The 21,800-nt window shown below is 39.1% G+C and overlaps 1 protein-coding gene across 3 annotated transcripts in view; it reads right to left on the bottom strand.

Annotated features, from left to right (window-relative positions):
- The window catches only part of spock1 (SPARC (osteonectin), cwcv and kazal like domains proteoglycan 1), a 699,184-nt gene that overhangs the window by 172,448 nt on the left and 504,936 nt on the right, over positions 1–21,800 (bottom strand). For all 3 annotated transcript variants that reach the window (XM_060915187.1, XM_060915189.1, XM_060915188.1), the window contains exons 5-6: positions 16,864–16,978; positions 11,416–11,548 (exon numbers count right to left, since the gene is read on the bottom strand). In XM_060915187.1, the coding sequence (XP_060771170.1) occupies positions 11,416–11,548; positions 16,864–16,978 (248 nt within the window). The remainder of the gene's footprint in view (positions 1–11,415; positions 11,549–16,863; positions 16,979–21,800) is intronic.

The following is a 21,800-nucleotide window of genomic DNA, read 5'->3' as shown; positions in this document are numbered from 1 at the left end:
TCAGTAGCATTACACCGTACGAGTCGACGTCCACCAGACATAAAGAAATTACAGACGCTATAACATACCACATTGCAAAAGACATGGTACCTGTGTACACAGTCTCGAAAGAGGGCTTTAAAAAAATGGTTCGGACGCTGGACAAGCAGTATAAAACACCATCCCGAACACATTTTAATCAAGCGGCCATTCCGAAACGCTATAATGAGCGTAAAATGAATGTTGAATCCGAGCTCCGTGAAATCGATCATTTCGCCACAACCACGGACCTATTGTTAAAGCAGAGCTGCAGTAAAATGTTTGATTTGTAATTTATTTATTTGTAATTTATGTTAATGTTGATGACTGGCAGTGAGTTCTTAAAAATAAAACTGCATTTTCCACATGTTTTTGTATTATGATGTTTTTATTTTTCTGAAAAATGCTTGGTTTTCACCGAACCCGTAGTCATATCATATCGTATCAATATCAAGATATCTGGCATGAATATCGAGATACGAAATTTTGTCCATATCGTTCAGCCCTGATACAATACAGTCAAAAATATCAACCGTGTTAACAGGAACGTATGAGCTTATGAGAAAATTATGGGTATGAACATCAGAATAATTACTGAATTCATTATAGTTTTAACTTAAAGTCTATTGTATCAAACTGAAGTTATTAACAGTTCAGTGATGGAGACTTCAGCGCAAACTTTTCTTACAATGACTTACACACGACTGTTGAATCACATGGTTAACACTGTTGATCTTGACTGCTATGGTATTATAACCATGCCCACCTTCAGATGATGAAAATCTACCATACCAATATATTATATATATATATATATATATATATATATATATATATATATATATATTCAATGGCCACTTTATTAGGAACATCCATCCACCTGCTGTTTTATGCAGTTATCTAATCAGCCAATCCCTCGACAGTAGCACAATGCATAAAATCATGCAGATACAAATCAAGAGCTTCAGTTAATGCTCACTTCAAACATCAGAATGGGAAAAATTGTGATCTCAAAGTGTGACTTTCACTATGGCATGGGTGTTGGTGCCAGATGGACTGGTGTGAATATTTCAGAAACTGCTGATCTCCTGGGGTTTTCACACACAGCAGTCTCTAGAGTTTACATGAACGGTACATTGGTGCAGTGGTTAACACTGTCACCTCACAGCAAGAAGGTTCCAAGTTTAAACCTCACAGCTCACGAGGCCTTTCTGTAGAGTCTGCATATTCTCCCTGTGTTTGCTTTGGTTTTCCCCACAATTCAAAGATATGCAGATTATGTAAAAATACCCAACCATTGGGGTTGCACAAACCAGCGCATACTTACGGTAGTGCCAGTCCCAAGCCCAGATAGACTGGGGAGAGTTGTGTCAGGAACGGCAACCGGTGCAAAAACCTATGCGGGTCAGAATGATCCACTGTGGCAACTCCTAACGGGAGCAGCCGGAAGAAGAAGTCTCTAGAGTTTACGCAGAATGGTGCAAAAAACGCTTTGTTGATAAGAGAGATCAGAGAAAAATGGCCAGATTGGTTCGAGCTGCCAGGAAGGATATAGTAACTCATAGCAACTCTTTACAGCCATGGTGAGCAGAAAAGCATCTCAGCATGCAACAGCAGAAGACCACATTGGGTTCCACTCCTGCAGCCAAGAACAGGAATCTTAGAATCAAGAACAAGTTCCGAGTAAAGTGGCTGGTGAGTGTATATTGGGAATATAAATATAGGAAGAACATTGGTATATACAGTACAGTACCAGTCAAAAATTTTTGACCACCCTATATTTAGTAAAATACCAAATATTGTCTCACTAAAACTGTTTACTATCAGTTGCAAGGCTTACAGTATAATAGACTTACAGTAAGTAGTTGGTTCACCAAAAACTTTGGCCCCATTCACACCTGGTATTAACATGCACCCTATATTTTCAGGTCACAAGTGGTCAGCTCTAAGTACATGTCTGAAAGGGGTGAAATGTTTCCCAATGATGCACTGAGATCTGATCGCTCAGGCCACATACAGAGGTGGTCTAGGCCACACATGGCCACTTTTTGAAAAATTGTGTATGTGAATGTGTCCTCACTGAAGGGCCGCCTACTCAACACTGTGTAAAAGGAAGTATGTATTCATTCGTGTGCCAATGGTGTCATATTAAAATGCAACAACAGGCAAAATTTTTAAAAAGCTTCATTTAAATGCTTTAATTTCCAGCAGATGAGGATGTACACTGCTGCCTCCCACCAGTTAAAAACAATGCATTTGGTCTTTGCAAACGGAAATGATGCATGTGTATATTATACACTAATAAAGATTTACTTATTATTTACAGTGCCTTGAAAAAGTATTCATACCCTTTGAACTTTTTCACATTTTTCCACCTTACAACCACAAACTTAAAAGTTTTTTACTGAGATTTTATGTGATAGACCAACACAGAGTAGCACATAATTGTGAAGTGAAATGAAAATAATAAATGGTCTTCAAAATTTTAAACAAATAAAAATCTGAAAAAATGTGGTGTGCATTAGTATTCAGCCCCCCTGCGTCAATACTTTGTAGAGCCACCTTTTGCTGCAATTACAGCTGCAAGTCTTTTGTGGTATGTCTCTACCAGCTTTGCACATCTAGACACTGAAATTTTTGCCCATTCTTCTTTGCAAAATAGCTCAAGCTCAGCCAGATTGGATGGAGAGCATCTGTGAACAGCAATTTTCAAGTCTTGCCACAGATGCTCAATGGGATTTAGGTCTGGACTTTGACTGGGCCATTCTAACACATGAATATTCTTTGATCTAAACCATTCCATTGTAGCTCTGGCTGTATGTTTAGGGTCATTGTCTTGCTGGAAGGTGAATCTCCTTCCCAGTCTCAAGTCTTTTCCAGCCTCCAACAGGTTTTCTTCCAGGATTGCCCTGTATTTAGCTCCACCCATCTTCCCATCAACTCTGATCAGCTTCCCTGTCCCTGCTGAAGAAAAGCATCCTCATAGCATGATGCTGCCACCACCATGTTTCACAGTGGGGATGGTGTGTGCAGGGTGATGAGCAGTGTTAGTTTTCCGCCACACATAGCACTTTGCATTTAGGCCAAAAAGTTCAACTTTGGTCTCATCTGACCAAAGCACCTTCTTCCACATGTTTGCTGTGTCCCCTACATGGCTTCTGGCAAACTGCAAATGGGACTTCTTATGTCTGTCTTTCAACAATGGCTTTCTTCTTGCCACTCTTCCAAAAAGGCCAGATTTGTGGAGTGTACGACTTATAGTTGTCCTGTGCACAGATTCTCCCACCTGAGCTGTGGATTTCTGCAGCTCCTCCAGAGTGATCATGGGCCTCTTGGCTGCTTCTCTGACCAGTGCTCTCCTTGCTCGCTCTGTCAGTTTAGGTGGACGGCCATGTCTTGGTAGGTTTGCAGTTGTGCCATACTTTTTCCATTTTTGAATGATGGATTGAACAGTGCTTCTTGAGATGTTCAGAGCTTGAGATATTTTTTTATAACCTAACCCTGCTTTAAACTTCTCCAGAACTTTATCCTTGACCTGTCTGGTGAGTTATTTGGTCTTCATGATGCTGTTTGTTCTTCAGTGTTCTCTAACAAACCACTGAGGCCTTCACAGAACAAGTGTATTTATGCTCAGAGTAAATTACACACAGTAGGACTCTGTTAATTAATTAGATGACTTCTGAAGGTAATTGATTGCACTGGATTGTATTTAGAGGTATCAGAGTACAGGGGGCTGAATACTAATGCACACCACATTTTTCAGATTTTTATTTGTTTAAAATTTTGAAGACAATTTATTATTTTCGTTTCACTTTACAATTATGTGCTACTCTGTGTTGGTCTATCACATAAAATCTCAAAAAACTTTTAAGTTCGTGGTTGTAAGGTGGAAAAATGTGAAAACGTTCAAAGGGGTATGAATACTTTTTCAAGGCACTGTACTTATTGCAGGAGTACCATGAGTTGGCCTAGTGGTTAGCGTGTCCGCCTCTCGAATGGGAGATCACTAGTTCTACTCGCAGTCGGGTCATACTAAAGACCATTATAAAAATGGTGCCTACTGCTGTCTGGCAAAGCATGCTGCAATACAGATGTGAGTGGGGAAGTCAAATTCTTGTGGTTATCAGAGGACTAGCCCCCCGTAATCCAAGCCGTATAGGCGAGAGGCAGAGGGCTATCGAAACAGAGATCAGTGCCACACCCATACGCCTCAAAGAGCTGGTTAGTACTGGGACAGGAAACTGCCTGGGAAGACCAGATTCTGGTGTGAGAGGGACTTTGACTGCATGAGTGCATCAGATTTTTTTTGTCTTCTTTTTCAGAGAAGTTCAGAGGCCCAATCTTATGAGCACCCTGCATTTTTTATAAGAATTGTTTGCATTTTTCAGACCCAGGGAAGCTTTCGCTTTCTCCTTCTCTTTGATGACCATGATTATTTCTATATAGAGCAGGGAAGTGAGATCCGATCACAAGTGGTCCCTCAAGACACATGTGGAGATGTATATTAATGCCAGGTGTGAACAGGGCCTTTGATTTTAATAAAGCTGTAATTTCAAGTCCTCGTAGAGTCAGGCTCATAAAATGCCTTCTAAGCTCTAACCGTACAGTATGTTACCAACCCTCTCTTGCAATTCACTGGTTTTTTTCTGATATTCTTGCCTTTGTGTATCTCTGGAGCGAGTTCCATAAATACACAACATCTCAGTTTTAAGCTTTCTCTGGCAGTTTGATTTTGAGTTGCAGCCCAGGACACGTGTCTGAGCAACGCCTGATCAAAAGAAGAGGCAAAGAAACTGACTCTCTTCATTACTCAGTTTCAGATGCTCTTCCATGGGTTATGGAGTGTCTGAGGCTGAGAAAATCCGTTGAATAAATACACTTTTCTGGCCACAAGCTTCACACAAAAATGAAGCTTTTCTGAGCATTTCTCAGCTTTTCTGAGCATTGATTCATATCATCCAGTGTTTGGAAGTTATTAGTGGTGCTAAAATCTCCAATCCAATCTTTAATCCAAGTCTGGATAAATACATTTATTAGGGATAAAATTAGTTCATATGGTTAAAGTCTTTATTTTTCTGTAAAGCTGCTTTGTGACAATGTCTGTTGGTAAAATCACTATACAAATAAACGGACTTGACTTGACTAGTGTTATTAACTCTCATGTCAGTCACAGTCAGACAAGGCTCAATGCAAACATACATTCTGGAACGTCAGCATTATTTCTGCTGCAAACTGCACACATTGAGTTCAAAGACTTAATCTCTGTAATCTTTGTATAAACTGACTGGATTGGATTGCCTTGCCCAGCCATGCCTCGTCATCAACCCAAGGACTCTTATAACAAAAGGACTTCTAGCAAACTAAAAAGGATTCAGATTACAGTCTGTGCATAAAATTGGCAGTTCAAGGGCTAATACTGTGAAATAAATGCCTGGCTTGCGGTGTGCTTCTGATTTTTTTTTTTTTGAGTGTAGTACAACCCGGTTACAATGAGCATCATATTCAAAATGAGCATTTACAACCCCAATTCCAAAAAAGTTGGGACACTATGTAAACTGTAAATGAAAACAGAATGCAATAATTTGCAAATCATGGAAACCCTATATTTCATTAAAAATAGTAAAAAATAAAAAAAAGACATATCAAATGTTGAAACTGAGAAATATTATTGTTTTTGAAAAATATATGCTCATTTTGAATTTGACATCAGCAACACATTTCATGTTTATTGCTATGTTGCATCACCTCTACTTTTAACAACACTCTGTAAATGTTGTAAACTGAGGAGACCAATTGCTGTAGTTTTGAAAGAAAAATGTTGACCCATTCTTGCCTGATATACAGTTCCAGTTGCTCAACAGTTCGGAGTCTCCTTAATCATATTTTGCACTTCACAATGCGCGAAATGGGAGACAGGCCTGGACTGCAGGCAGGCCAGTTTAGCACCCAGACTTTTTTACTACAGAACCATGCAATTTTAATACAGTATGTGCAGAAAGTGATTTGGCATCGTCTTGCTGAAAGAAGGAAGGCCTTCCCTGAAAAAGATTTTGTCTGGATGGCAGCATATTGCTCTGAAACGTGTATATATCATTCGGCATTAATGATGCCTTCCCAGATGTACAAGCTACCCAAGTCATGTGCACTAATGCACCCTCATACAATCATAGATGCTGGCTTTTGAACAAGCCAGATGGTCCCTCTCCTCTTTAGCCTGGAGGATGTGGTGTCCATGATTTCAAAAAAGAATTTCTACTTTTGATTCGTCAGACGTTGGGACAATTTTCCACTTCAACTCAGTTCATCATAAAAGAGCTCGGGCCCAGAGAAGGTGGCAGTGTTTTTGGATATTGTTTATATCTGGTTTTAACTTGCATTTGTGGATGCAGTAATGAACTGTTTTCACAGACGATGGTTTTCTGAAGTGTTCCTGAGCCCATACAGTGATTTCCACTACAGACACGTGTCTGCTTTTAATGCAGTGTCTCCTGAGGGCCTGAAGATCACAGGCATCCGGTGTCAGTTTTCAGCCTTGTCTCTTGCATACAGAGATTTTTCCAGATTCTCTGAATCTTTTAATGATATTATGTACCATAGATGATGTGATCCCCAAATTATTTGCAATTTTACATTGAAGAACGTTATTCTTAAATTGTTGCACTGTTTGCTCATGCAGTCTTTCACAGAGCAGTGAACTCCTCCCCATCTTTACTTCTGAGAGACTTTGCCTCTCTGGGATGCTCTTTTTATACCCAGTCATATTACTGACCTGTTGCTGATAACCTAATTAGTTTTTTTTAGCATTACACAACTTTTTTCAGTCTTTTGTTGCCCCTGTCCCAACTTTTCTGAAACGTGTTGCTGACATCAAATTCAAAATGAGCATATACAGTTAGGTCCATATATATTTGGACACTGACACAAATTTTGTTTTTTTACCTGTTTACTGAAACATATTCAGGTTATAGTTGTAGGGTGCAATTGGTCTTAAGTGATCAATCTCATTAAATCAGTCTCATTAAATCATTAAATCAGTCTCATTAAATCAGTCTCAAATCAGTCTCATTAAATCAGTCTCATTAATAATACCATTAATTTTGGTGCTTAATAATAAATTACCAAACAGCTAAATTATGGTATATTCCCAATTATTATGATCAATACCAATGCAGCAATAATGTATCACTTACCAAGCTACATAAATGCTACAGCCAATGGCACACTGAAGGCAATTTGGAGGTCTTTTAGATTGTGTGACTTCAAGTATATAGGCAAAACAGACAATCACAGGTTCAGAATAATTGAATTTATTATAACAATGATAAAAATGAATAATAGCAGTTGAAATACATTCAAATGGTCATCAGTGATATATGTGTGTGTGTGTGTGTGTGTGTGTGTGTGTGTGTGTGTGTGTGTGTGTGTTTCTGAGAGGGGGCTATAAAGTTTGGAATTTCATCTATGTGGTTGAGACAAAGGACCTCGTGGTAAAGGACGAAGGGGGGTCACCACGTGGGTTTGAGGAGAACAAAGGATTAGCCCAGATTGCTAATTCACTAGCTTACAACATTACCAAATTCACTGAAATCTTGATGAGGTCAAAATATGTGTAATAATGAAATTAAAAGTGTTAGAAAGGATAGAGGAGCATGCAACAGCCTATCTATTAAACAACTGAGATAACAAAAATAGAACAATGATCAATTCAACACCCTGAGTGTCTACAGTGTACACAATTAAACCATTCCTGAGTTTAAATTCACACTACTTCATAAAGCTAATTCCTAAGACTAGTTTTGCCCAAAACGCCAGTCTTACTTTCCAGTATTTTGCTTCTATGCAAGATTATGCAGAGATGTTCTGAAGAGGCGGAGTTTCACAGAGCTTGTGGAGGTTTCTGTAAAAACGCAGAGAATTTCTTGGTCCGAACTTCAGCGTTCGTGAGGAAAAGTCTCTGATCAAACAATGTGCACAGCGATTGAGTCAGAAGGAATCCGGTCGCTTCTAACTTTTAATTAACTGCTTTGGGTGGCAGTTGTAACGTTACTTATAATAAACAAATGAAAACCGGTTGTAACTCAATCTGAGTGAAATAGCGCGATTTAAGTAGTTTTACCGTGGCCAGTGGTAAACGAAAACGTGCTGAATTTTCTTTCTTGCCAGGCAGAAGTCGTGATTTCGGACGGTCCGGAGAGAGTGCCTCTTTTTATGTCTGTTACCGCGTGGTTCACAGAGCCAAAGAGGAAGACGGAAGTGTGGTTGAGTCACTTATGGGCTCATGGAGGAAGTGACGTAGGTGATCCCGCCCAGGTGTGACGTAGGTCATCACGGAAGTTGGTTGATGGGATCTGTAGTTCTTAGACGGGCTGTAGCGCTGTACCTACATAGTTATATAATGGACATGGACATAAAGTCCAGACTTTCAGCTTTCATTTGAGGGTATCCACATTAAAATTGGATGAAGGGTTTAGGAGTTTCAGCTCCTTAACCTGTGCCACCCTGTTTTTAAAGGGACCAAAAGTAATTGGACAATTGACTCAAAGGCTATTTCATGGGCAGGTGTGGGCAATTCCTTTGTTATCTCATTCTCAATTAAGCAGATAAAAGGCCTGGAGTTGATTTGAGGTGTGGTGCTTGCATTTGGAAGATTTTGCTGTGAAGAAAACATGCGGTCAAAGGAGCTCTCCAGGCAGGTGAAACAAGCCATCCTTAAGCTGCGAAAACAGAAAAAACCCATCCGAGAAATTGCTACAATATTAGGAGTGGCAAAATCTACAGTTTGGTACATCCTGAGAAAGAAAGAAAGAAAGAAAGAAAGAAAGAAAGAAAGAAAGAAAGAAAGAAAGAAAGAAAGAACTGGTGAACTCATCAATGCAAAAAGACCTGGACGCCCACAGAAGACAACAGTGGTGGATGATCGCAGAATAATTTCCATGGTGAAGAGAAACCCCTTCACAACAGCCAACCAAGTGAACAACACTCTCCAGGAGGTAGGCCTATCAATATCCAAATCTACCATAAAGAAAAGACTGTATAAAAGTAAATACAGAGGGTTCACTGCACGGTGCAAGCCACTCATAAGCCTCAAGAATAAAAAGGCTAGATTGGACTTTGCTAAAAAAAACATCTAAAAAAGCCAGCACAGTTCTGGAAGAACATTCTTTGGACAGATGAAACCAAGATCAACCTCTACCAGAATGATGGAAAGAAAAATGTATGGTGAAGGTGTGGTACAGCTCATGATCCAAAGCATACCACATCATCTGTAAAACATGGCAGAGGCAGTGTGATGGCTTGGACATGCATGGATACCAGTGTCACTGGGTCACTAGTGTTTATTGATGATGTGACACAGAACAGAAGCAGCCGGATGAATTCTGAGGTATTCAGAGACATACTGTGTGCTCAAATCCAGCCAAATGCAGCCAAACTGATTGGTCGGCGTTTCATAATACAGATGGACAATGACCCAAAACATAAAGCCAAAGCAACCCAGGAGTTTATTAAAGCAAAGAAGTGGAATATTCTTGAATGGCCAAGTCAGTCACCTGATCTCAACCCAATTGAGCATGCATTTCACTTATTAAAGACTAAACTTCAGACAGAAAGGCCCACAAACAAACAGCAACTGAAAACCGCTGCAGTAAAGGCCTGGCACAGCATTAAAAAGGAGGAAACACAGCATCTGGTGATGTCCATGAGTTCAAGACTTCAGGCAGTCATTGCCAACAAAGGGTTTTCAACCAAGTATTAGAAATGAACATTTTATTTACAATTATTTAATTTGTCCAATTACTTTTGAGCCCCTGAAATGAAGGGATTGTGTTTAAAAAATGCTTTAGTTCCTCACATTTTTATTCAATCATTTTGTTCAACCCACTGAATTAAAGCTGAAAGTCTGAACTTCAACTGCATCTGAATTATTTTGTTCAAAATTCATTGTGGTTATGTACAGAACCAAAATTAGAAAAATGTTGTCTCTGTCCAAATATTTATGGACCTAACTGCATTTAAAAAATAATAAAATAAAATTTCTCAGTTTCAACATTTGATATGTTGTCTCTGTACTATTTTCAATGAAATATAGTGTTTCCATGATTTGCAAATATTCACATTCTGTTTTTATTTATGTTTTACACAGTGTCCCAACTTTTTTTGGAATTGGGGTTGCATTAAAAAAAAAAAAAAATCATAAATAAATAAATACAATTTCTTGTTGTCTTTGTATTATTTCCAATGTTGTACAGGGTTTCCGGGTTTCCAAATCATCGCATTATGTTTTCATTTGCATTTTGCACAGCATCCCATTTTTTGTGGCTACTGCCTCATAGAGGCAAAGCCACTGCAGACAAAGCCACTACGTCATCGTGTTGTAAGACTGTAAGAATGAGTGTAACAATAGCACACTATGCATGCGCATAAGCATTACAATCACCAAATTGGCGAATTGTGATCTTGCGATATGAACAATTGATCTTGCGTTATCAAAGGTACACAAGAACGAGTATAAGAATGTAAGAATGAGTGTAACAATAGTGAAACTTCGTAAGCAATCAGCACTTATCCTGATCAAGTTCAATTACCCATTCTACTTCTTGATAAACTTTTGAACCAATCAGGACCAGAAACGAAATAAGACAAACCTCGTTCTAACTTCGTAGTATCAGAAGATAATCGGCAGATAAAAAGACAAACGAAATTCACTTCATGGTTTGCCAAGGCTACTGAGTCAATATCAAGTAAGTGGTGTTTAGTTTAAGAAAATTTACCTTTTGGTTATCACAGCTTTTGTTTGGTCCTTCTGAACGGTCAAATGAAAGGTTTTGTAAGGTGTTTTTGAGCTTTTTGGCAGATATTTACGGCAAGAATTCCAGCCATTCAACAAAAACTCGAGAAGACAGCGAAGACAACGTTGGAATCTTTTGAGCGATCTGTTTGATTTGCAATTACAAAAGTCCCATGTGGGAATAAATCAGCTCCTTCAGAGGATAATTGAGCCCTTTCAAGGGATTATTTATTTTAGAGTCTTTACACTACACTTGTGAAACAAAATGTGCTCATTAGTACTAAATAATGCTTCTAAGACAATTCATGAACAAGTGCTTTCTTATTATTTCGAAAATAGATATAGTTCACAGCACTGTATTTTGAACAAAACGCAGTAAACAAAATTGGTAATCAAAATACTACAAGACCTGATGCTGCTCACAGCTTGGTGATGCTTGCAAGACATGAGGCGAGTTGATAACATGTACTGTATACATGCTATATTTACTGTATGGACATGTTATCAGAAAACAATTTTATTTATAAGCAGTAGCCACATGTACCCATAGGGTACCTATTTTTTTGAATTGGGGTTGTACATTACGATGATGATGATGCTAATGATCTCACCTTTGAAGTGTAGGTATGACCATCTGAGCCACACACTGGACGAGGATGGACAATAGGACAAGGTTTACATTTCCCATGATTATTTGCTCCCATCCATTGCTTACGGAGATGACTGCCTTTCCTTGGCCTAATGCTGAAAGAGAAAAAGTTTTTTAAATACAGTTTTATTCTTTATTCTATAATTACAGGATAATGTGTGACCTGGGTTATATCAAAGAGTGAAAGATGGTGTGACAGCAGTTTATTTGCTGAATATCAAAGACTCTTTAAAAAGAGAGAGAGCAAGAGAGAGAGAGAGATGACATTATAATAACAGATTAGAAATGTCAGCGAGGCGTGTTGCATGTGAGCCGCACTGATTAAACAATGAACTAATGTCAGGTTAGAAAAGGCCACAGCGCTGCCAGTGTGTGTGTGTGGGGGGGTCCCCCTTTGGAGAGATCCCCTTTCTCCATCAGAAAAACAAAAACAAAAAAACTTTTCAGTTTTCCCTCTCTCTTGCTCAAAACTCATCATCTCATCCTTTCATCTTGTCATCTCTTAAACACTTAAATATTCTTCCATTGCCATTCTCTGAGCTTCTGCACTGATCTGTACTTCTATTTTTTTCCATTTACTACCTGTTCACTCTTTGCAATATTTAGTGTTTGTCTCACTTTCTATCAGATACAATAAAATATCTGCTTACAGAAGAAACTCTGGTCGCCATGGTGCTCTAGGTTCACTAAATAGGAAGTTAGAAACACCTACATCCAAGCAGTCAGGATTAGAAAGTGTTCCTCCTGACCTGTCAATCATAATGTTGTCAAGTCTGAAAGCACCAGTAGTGTTTGAGGAGCTTCGCTTTCGCAGGAACCCTGAAGGGAGGGGCTGCATGTTGATAATTAGAGTTTCAAAAAAGTTAGCAACAGCTAACTTATATTTAAATAGCGGATTATAGATTTAAGGTCAAGGTCTTTCATATAGGGTGAATTTAGGTATACTGGAACGTCGAGCAAATTTGGACGGTTTAACTTTGCAGCATTTCATTTCTGGCCTGATAAGTGAAAGTCAAAACATATGTGACTGCAACTTTATTTTCTATGGCTTGCCAGATTCTACATTAAAGAGCTTATCTTCTGTTCAGAAGGCGGCTGTGAGGTTGATAACTGGAACGAAGAAGTATGATCATATAACTCCAGTTTTGTGAGAACTGCATTGGCTACCAATCAGAAAACGTATTGATTATAATATTTAATTGCTGACGTTTAAATTTATTCATGGCATTGCACCTGCATATCTCATGGATTTGGTTCGCAAGCGTTGCACCAAAGGAACATGAGCTGACAACAAGAACGTCTTACAAGTTCTGATTGTGAAGAAGTTGAATTTTGGGGGATGTAGCTTTACCTTTGAATCTCCTTTTCTGTGAAATAAGCTGCCGGAAGATCTTTGATTTGCAACTGATGTTAACTCTTTCAAGAAACATTTAAAGACATTTTTATTTTCATATTGAACACTTACTAGTAATAATGCCACTAATTTTAAATTGATTAGTTTTATTTTTTTAATAATTCTATATAATTTTAATTAATTAATTAATTAATTAATTAATTAATTAATTAATTAAATCTGTGAGCTCATCCGACCGACAGTTGATGAGTTTATGCCATCACGTGTTGTCCGTCGTCCATCCGGCATCGTCCACACTTCACAAAAATCACTTCTCTCTCAATTCTTCACCAATTTTTTATTCTTTTTGGCAGGAAGGTAGGTCTGCCTGGGGTGCATATGGCTTCTACCCAGATTTGCATAATTGCAATTAATAATGAAGATATGGAGTAATTAAGCCCTAACAAGCAGTTTCCACACAAATCGCTTCTTCTCCCTCAATTCTTCACCGATTTAGACTCTCTTTGGCACAAAGGGAGGGGTACCTAGGGTGCATATAACTTCTACCCAGATTTGCTTAATTACCATTATTAATGAAGTTATGGACTAATTAAGCCTTAATGAGCAGTTCAACAAAAATCGCTTCTTTTCGGTCAATTCTGCGCCATTTTGGATTCTTTCTGGCAAATAGGTCGGTATTCCTAGGGTGGATTTCAATTCTATATATAGCTTGTATATAGTGTATATAGCTTGCAACATTTATTGTGCAATGTGTCCCACTTTAGATCATTCCTTCTGGACTAGACAGGGCTGTAGTGAGTGACGCCATCATTGACAATCTCGTTGTTATTATTATTATTATTATTATTATTATTATTATTATCTAAGCTATTGCTTAGTAATTGGAATTGCTTGATAAAATCACATGAGATGGGGTGTGTGGTCTGCATCAGACAGGAAGTTGACCCCAAAAAGCTTTGGGAAAATGATATACACTTTGACTGGGGTTATTTTTTCTTTTTTCTAATTTTGTTAATGTAATACAATTATAACTAATAAACTAATTAAACACACACACACAAGATGTACTACTGTAATAAAATAAGCATAAATCTAATAATGTATCTCTATGTCTATTAATTAATCTTTATTAAATGTTACTTACCTTTTAGTGGTGGTTTTTACTGTGGATTGTACTTAATGTGTTTACACTGACTTTTAGAAAATACTGGTTATGAATTTGGAAAATATTGAAAACTTCATTGTATCTTAATATATAGTCAGTTTTACTCAGTCTGCAGTTTTCATACAATATTACAACCCCGATTCCAAAAAAGTTGGGACAAAGTACAAATTGTAAATAAAAACAGAATGCAATAATTTACAAATCTCAGAAACTGATATTGTATTCACAATAGAACATAGACAACATATCAAATGTCAAAAGTGAGATATTTTGAAATTTCATGATAGCAACACATCTTAAAAAAGTTGGGACAGGGGCAATAAGAGGCTGGAAAAGTTAAAGGTACAAAAAAGGAACAGCTGGAGGACCAAATTGCAACTCATTAGGTCAACTGGCAATAGGTCATTAACAAGACTGGGTATAAAAAGAGCATCTTGGAGAGTGGCAGCGGCTCTCAGAAGTAAAGATGGGAAGAGGATCACCAATCCCCTTAATTCTGCACCGACAAATAGTGGAGCAATATCAGAAAGGAGTTCGACAGTGTAAAATTGCAAAGAGTTTGAACATATCATCATCTACAGTGCATAATATCATCAAAAGATTCAGAGAATCTGGAAGAATCTCTGTGCATAAGGGTCAAGGCCGGAAAACCATACTGGGTGCCCGTGATCTTCGGGCCCTTAGACGGCACTGCATCACATACAGGCATGCTTCTGTATTGGAAATCACAAAATGGGCTCAGGAATATTTCCAGAGAACATTATCTGTGAACACAATTCACCGTGCCATCCGCCGTTGCCAGCTAAAACTCTATAGTTCAAAGAAGAAGCCGTATCTAAACATGATCCAGAAGCGCAGACGTCTTCTCTGGGCCAAGGCTCATTTAAAATGGACTGTGGCAAAGTGGAAAACTGTTCTGTGGTAAGACGAATCAAAATTTGAAGTTCTTTATGGAAATCAGGGACGCCGTGTCATTCGGACTAAAGAGGAGAAGGACGACCCAAGTTGTTATCAGCGCTCAGTTCAGAAGCTTGCATCTCTGATGGTATGGGGTTGCATTAGTGCATGTGGCATGGGCAGCTTACACATCTGGAAAGACACCATCAATGCTGAAAGGTATATCCAGGTTCTAGAGCAACATATGCTCCCATCCAGACGACGTCTCTTTCAGGGAAGACCTTGCATTTTCCAACATGACAATGCCAAACCACATACTGCATCAATTACAGCATCATGGCTGCGTAGAAGAAGGGTCCGGGTACTGAACTGGCCAGCCTGCAGTCCAGATCTTTCACCCATAGAAAACATTTGGCGCATCATAAAACGGAAGATACGACAAAAAGACCTAAGACAGTTGAGCAACTAGAATCCTACATTAGACAAGAATGGGTTAACATTCCTATCCCTAAACTTGAGCAACTTGTCTCCTCAGTCCCCAGACGTTTACAGACTGTTGTAAAGAGAAAAGGGGATGTCTCACAGTGGTAAACATGGCCTTGTCCCAACTTTTTTGAGATGTGTTGTTGTCATGAAATTTAAAATCACCTAATTTTTCTCTTTAAATTATACATTTTCTCAGTTTAAACATTTGATATGTCATCTATGTTCTATTCTGAATAAAATATGGAATTTTGAAACTTCCACATCATTGTATTCTGTTTTTATTTTCAATTTGTACTTTGTCCCAACTTTTTTGGAATCGGGGTTGTATAATACAGTGGTGATTACGTTCGGTTACTGAAATTTGATTTACTGATATCATGAATACGCAGACTAAGAATAAATGAGGGCAGATGAAAGTAAAGGACTAAACCAATGAAAATGTGTCCTAAATATGCTGTCCCAAATTATAAAACGTATTGTTAAAAAATGGTTTTCAATCAGTCTTGAGAAAACGGTAGAATATGATTCAAACAAAACAGGTAGTTAACATGTTCATGATTTCAGAAATGTATGATATATTTTTGGATTTTGCTTTATTAGTTTAGTAAAAGTAGAAATTCAAAAACTGCCTCAATATATCTTAATTCACCCTTTTAATGCATGTCTTGCAAATGCAACATAGGAAAACAAATTCAGTAGGCCAATTATGTGGATCCAGAGCCTATCCCAGGAGCATTGGGTGCAAGGTGGGATTTCGAGTATCCAATGACCTCCAGGTTAGTTTTTAGGAGGTTGGGGAAAACACTGCTAAATATAACTTGATGTACGTAGCTTTCATAACACTAATCACTGTTTCATCTAGGCCGAGCAAGAGCATAATAAAACTCAAGCTCTACCATATCGGACCATGGATGAGTGAAGTATGCAAATTGTTGTGGTGTTCTCACAAGCTTCAGTGTGATGTTATCACAGGATTTGGCAGTTCATCAGCTACTGTGTGTTTACTCATCAAGAGAGAGTGAGTAATTATAGCTAATGAACTCCTGTGCCCTCTCACAGGACCAATAAATAATTAATGTGAGTTGAATCTTAATAAGCCATGGGCTAAAGAGGAAAGGGTGGTGTCAAACACTGTGAAGAGGTCAGACTTCATAAAAGACCTCTAATGGGACCCTGATCACATGGCTGCTGGGAATGTGGGATTATTAGTAAAATGTAAACAATTAGGCCTCATTTTTGAGCTATATTACTTGGAGCTGACTCATTTAGCTTTGCAGAAGGTTTTTCATCGTGTTTATGAAGTCGTTTTCCAGTGCAGATGGCAGTCGGATGGTGATTCAGTATTAATGGGAGATAACGAGAGTGAGTTGTATATGATAGAGTGCAGAATGCACTTCAGCTAATATCAGTTCAGCTCTCTACCTCTACCGGGGTTTATTCCGGCCAGAGATCATTACAGCATGAGAGAAAGAGAGAGAGAGAGAAAGAGAGAAAGACTTGCGTCTTACCTGTGCTGTGGAGGTTTGTGATTGGTGCAGATGGCCGTTTGGTGGTCATGACTCACACAGGCTTTGTGAGGAGGACAGTGCACATTCATACAAGGATCTTTAGTCATGTCCAAACCTGACAAAGAAAGGCAAACAGATAATAAGAATTATTCTATCCCCATTCACTGGATATGAGCAATCACGCACTCTGATTGGCTACTCTACTACTAGGCTATCAGCTCATTTTCTGTGATTAGAGAAAAACAAAATGGCAGAGCGCATCAAGTCAGATATATCACTTTGTTATCAAATATTTAAAAGAAACAGAAATAGCTAAAAGAATATAGGGTTTTTTGTTGTTGTTGTTGTTTTTCCCCCAATATCTCCTGTTCCACACTCCAGCCCAGCTGGTGGCAGTAATGCACCTTTATATTGGTTTGCCAACAGCCAAAAAACCCTAAAGAAGAAGAAGAAGAAAATGGTGGAGTCTGTTGCTGAACCAACCAAGGGCGAAACCCCAAAAATTACAACAAAAAAGCAACAAAATATGGAATAAAAGTATTTGATGGTTAGAATGTATTTTTTTATTTTTCAAAAATTATTATTATAGCATTTTTCACAAACTGGTACTGTCATTTTGCAGGTTTGTTTACATTCTAAGCAGAAATGATTTTGTCTGACGTTTTGTACAGTTTTTATTTATGATATTTGCATAAAAATAAAAATGCTCTGTTTCTCAAAATCCAGTGAGTGTGGATAGAATAAAACAGTCATTCCACTCAATCTTGTCGTACATGGCTTATAGGTAACTCAGTGCTATGCACCTCATCAGGTGTCAACTCATGTATGACTTGATTTCATGGAATAACTGTTAAATATAACTCAACCTGACCTTTGACCTATTTTATATTAATTGTGATGACGGGTCTTACAGGAGAACATAAATACACCACAACTAAAAAGGTAATAGTGCCATGGCAAGCAACCCTCATTCAATGCTCGTTAGCTTCCCGTGGATAAACAAATCACAAGCATCCATGCTGGAAGCCTCAACACTTCTGGCAATCAATTAATGTCCTCTTAAGGGACTAAATAAAAAAGCAGCAGCAGGAATACTAATGACAGTGAATGCATAATAGTGTTCTTTCTCAGTTTTTTTTTCCTTTCCTATGGACTCGTTGCACAACATGCCACCAACCTAACACTTAGCTATCACTGTTACACCATGGATATCACACCACAGGCTTTCACATTTCTTTCACATCGCTCCTTTGACTGTAAATAAACACACTCCTACACAGTTAAATCCTTAAATCCTTGAACCTTTTCTGTCTTGAGCCTACTCAGCTTGATCATGTTAAATAATCCGACTTATATGGTAGCTTTCAGAGAATATATCTGATTAAATGCAAATGTGATGAGCAAGGAAGGGTTTGTCGGATTTTATATAAGTAATGTTTATTAATTGCCATGGCCTAAAGGTTAGAGAAGCAGCTTTGGGACCAAAAGGTCACCAGTTTGATTCCCTGGACCAGCAGGAATGGCTGAAGTGCCCTTGAGCAAGGCTCCTAACCCCCAACTGCTCCTCAGCCTGCTCTGGGTATGTTGTACGTCGCTCTGGATAAAAGTGTCTGCTAAATGCCATTGATGTAATGTAATTGCTTGCTTGCTTGATTCATTCATTCATTCATTGATTCTTCAGTATCTTCAGTAATCAATTTATACTTGTCAGAGTGACCATGGATCTGCAGCCAATCCCAAGAACACTGGGCACAGGGCAAGAATAAACAGAACACCAAGCATAGTAGGGAACCATTTCAAGAAGAAGAAGAACAACAACTTTATTCATCACACACACACACCTGTGAAATTCCTCTCTGCATTTAACCCATCTGAAGCAGTGAGCATACACCAAAGCAGTGGGCAGCCATGCTGACAGCACCTGGGGAGCAGTTGGGGGTTAGGTGCCTCGCTCAAGGGCACCTCAGCCCATGGCTGCCCCATGTTAACCTAACTGCATGTCTTTAAACTGTGGGGGAAACCAGAGCACCTGGAGGAAACCCATGCAGACACAGGGAGAACATGCAAACTCTCCACAGAAAGGCTCCTGTTGGCCGCTGGGCTCAAACCCAGAACCTTCTTGCTGTGAGACGACAATGCTAACCACTACGCCACCATGCCGCCCCGAGAATTACAGCTTGTCCAAATTGTTCAATTTGAATATTTAACAATTTTGGTTTCCACTCATTCTAACATTCATTCGTTTTTAGTAGACAATTTATTCCACAGTCACAGTGGATCCAAAACCTAACTGAACATGAAGCAATATTACATCACAAGGCTGTTTCCACTCCTCACTATTATTTTATGATGAAAGAGTAAACTGATACTATGGAGAAGGACCATCCTTATGCATGTCTCCACTTCACTGTGGGTAGTTGATGCTTCAGAAATGTGGGAGCAATATTATCCCAATGCCAAGCTAATATTCGAAAATGATATATTTTCTCATGAGTCACCCCTTGCAGAGAAAACAAATTATGCTGCAATCAGAACTACAAACAGTGAAATTAGCCCTGCAGGAACAAAGAAATTAACAACTTAGAAATGCATTCCCCTGACAAGACACATGGACCCCATTTTCTCAAGATTCAATTTGACCATTTCTTTTCACCCTGAGCCAAAAGGTACATGAATAAATAATAAAATGATATCCATGTGGCCAAACAACTGAACTCTGAATATGGCCCTGTGGGCAGAGGCGATTCTAGAGTCTGTTGTGGCCCCAAGCAAAAATTTCCAGGGGGCCCTTCTGACCAGTGTTCATTACCAATATGTTATAAATAATCTGACACCAACAAAAAATGTATGAAACCAAAGTTTTTTAAATTCCAAATGTGAAAATACAATGGTAAAGAACAATAAAAACAATAAAAAACAAAATAAATAAGCCCTCGGGCCCTGACTCTTGGGGGCCCCTGGGCCAGGGGGCCCCAAGCAGTTGCCTGCCTTGCCTGTTCACAAGCTGCACGTCTGCCTGTGGGAAAAAAATCTGTTTCTTTACTGTGTATACAAACTTCCAGTGTAGCGTAAGTGCTTATGATAAATTAACCAACATTCAGCAATATTTTGAGAGAGAGAGAGAGAGAGAGAGAGAGAGTGAGAGAGGCATGCTGGTGGAAAATTTCTCAAACTCATGAAGAAAAAGAAATGGGTTTTAGACAAATGTTTCATCACATACACTTTACATCTCTGATTTCAAGGAATAGCCTGCTCTCAAAGCATATTGTCATTCCTGTACTTCCTTTACAAAGACGGGAAAAAAACTGTGAGAGACAGTGAAAGAGAGAAAGAAAGAAAAAGAGAGAGAGTAGGGGATGAGGGATGCTTAGTGCAGCAGTGCAGAAGAAAAAGGAGATGCATCATTTTTGAGAAATGCTGCCTTGTGCTTTTTTTGCTCTCCCCCTGACTTTTTCTCTGCTTTCATGTTGCTGTTGCAGGGTATCACATACACTGGGTTTGGAGTCTCTACCTGTTTTTTTTTTAACCTTAACTGTGGAATGTAGACTGTTTTTTGCTTTCAATAAATCTATTTTTTTTTAATCAAAGGGGGTGGCACGGTGGTGTAGTGGTTAGCACTGTTGTCTCACAGCAAAAAGGTTTTGGGTTTGAGCCAAATGGCCGACGAGGGCCTTTCAGTGTGGAGTTTGCATGTTCTCCCCGTGTCTGGGTGTTCTGGTTTCCTCCCACAGTCCAAAGACATACAATTAGGCTAACTGGCTACTCTAAATTGCCCATAGGGGTGTGTGTGTGTGTGTGTGTGTGTGTGTGTGTGAATGGTCATTTCCCAAACCCAAAAATGGGAAGATTGTGGCAGGAAGGGCATCTGGCATAAAACTATGCTCCAATTAATATGACATGTGGCTCAGTAGGGTTCATATGGACCCCGACCTGGCAATAGTGCTGGACAATGAGGAATAAGAATAATTATCTTTGTATCAAAGTCTCTGTATGTGTGATCATCAAATGGATACAGCAATAAGCTCCAGTGGCAAAACAGAAACCAATGTAAGCAGCGGCAATGAACTCGGGAAAGAACACAGCCCACCCAATAAGTGCCAAGCTGGATTACTGTAACTTACTCTTTGTATTTTGCCCATCAATTAGGTATCTTGATTTGATAAGTTTTTAAAGTTCTGAACTATGATCTCTCTGCTCTTTGCACAGGTTTTGACCAAGACGTGCCCGTATTGTACCGGAGATGCGGGAGCGAGCAGCGCGCATCAACGCTAACTGCCCAGTCTTTCAAGGGCGGCACGGTGGTGTAAGTGGTTAACACGGTCGCCTCACAGCAAGAAGGTTCTGGGTTCAAGCCCAGTGGCTGGCAAGGGCCTTTCTGTGTGGAGTTTGCATGTTCTCCCCGTGTCTGTGTGGGTTTCCTCCGGGTGCTCCGGTTTCCCCCACAGTCCAAAGACATGCAGGTTAGGTTAATATGGGACGGCCTTGGACTGAGGTGCCCTTGAGTGAGGCACCTAACTCCCAACTGCTCCCCGGGTGCTGTTAGCATGGCTGCCCACTGCTCTGGGTATGTGTGTGTGCTCATTGCTCACGTGTGCGTGCATGTGTGTGTTCACTGCTTCAGATGGATTAAATGCAGAGAGGAATTTCACAAGTGTGTGATGAATAAAGTTGTGCTTTATTTCTTTCTAACTGGGAAACGCTAGAATAAGCAACAGCAGTCTGTCAGATCAGTTCCTATGAGTATGCCTTGTACACACACCACTTCCAGAGGCTAGAATAAAGCTGCTGCATATTGTTCAGTAAAGCACTCAGTAAAGAGGCTAAAAAAATCATAAAAATAAATTACCACATTTAATATGCATATTGATATGTCAGTAAAACTAGACAGCCTGACTAAAGACCAAAATCCCAGCAGTGAAGAATCTTCTGCCTAAGCA

The sequence above is a fragment of the Neoarius graeffei genome, chromosome 2 (assembly GCF_027579695.1).
Source record: "Neoarius graeffei isolate fNeoGra1 chromosome 2, fNeoGra1.pri, whole genome shotgun sequence".
Classification (NCBI taxonomy): Eukaryota; Metazoa; Chordata; class Actinopteri; order Siluriformes; family Ariidae; genus Neoarius; species Neoarius graeffei.
The sequence above is the reverse complement of the archived record's forward strand: the minus strand, read 5'-3'. Positions and strand labels throughout refer to the sequence as shown.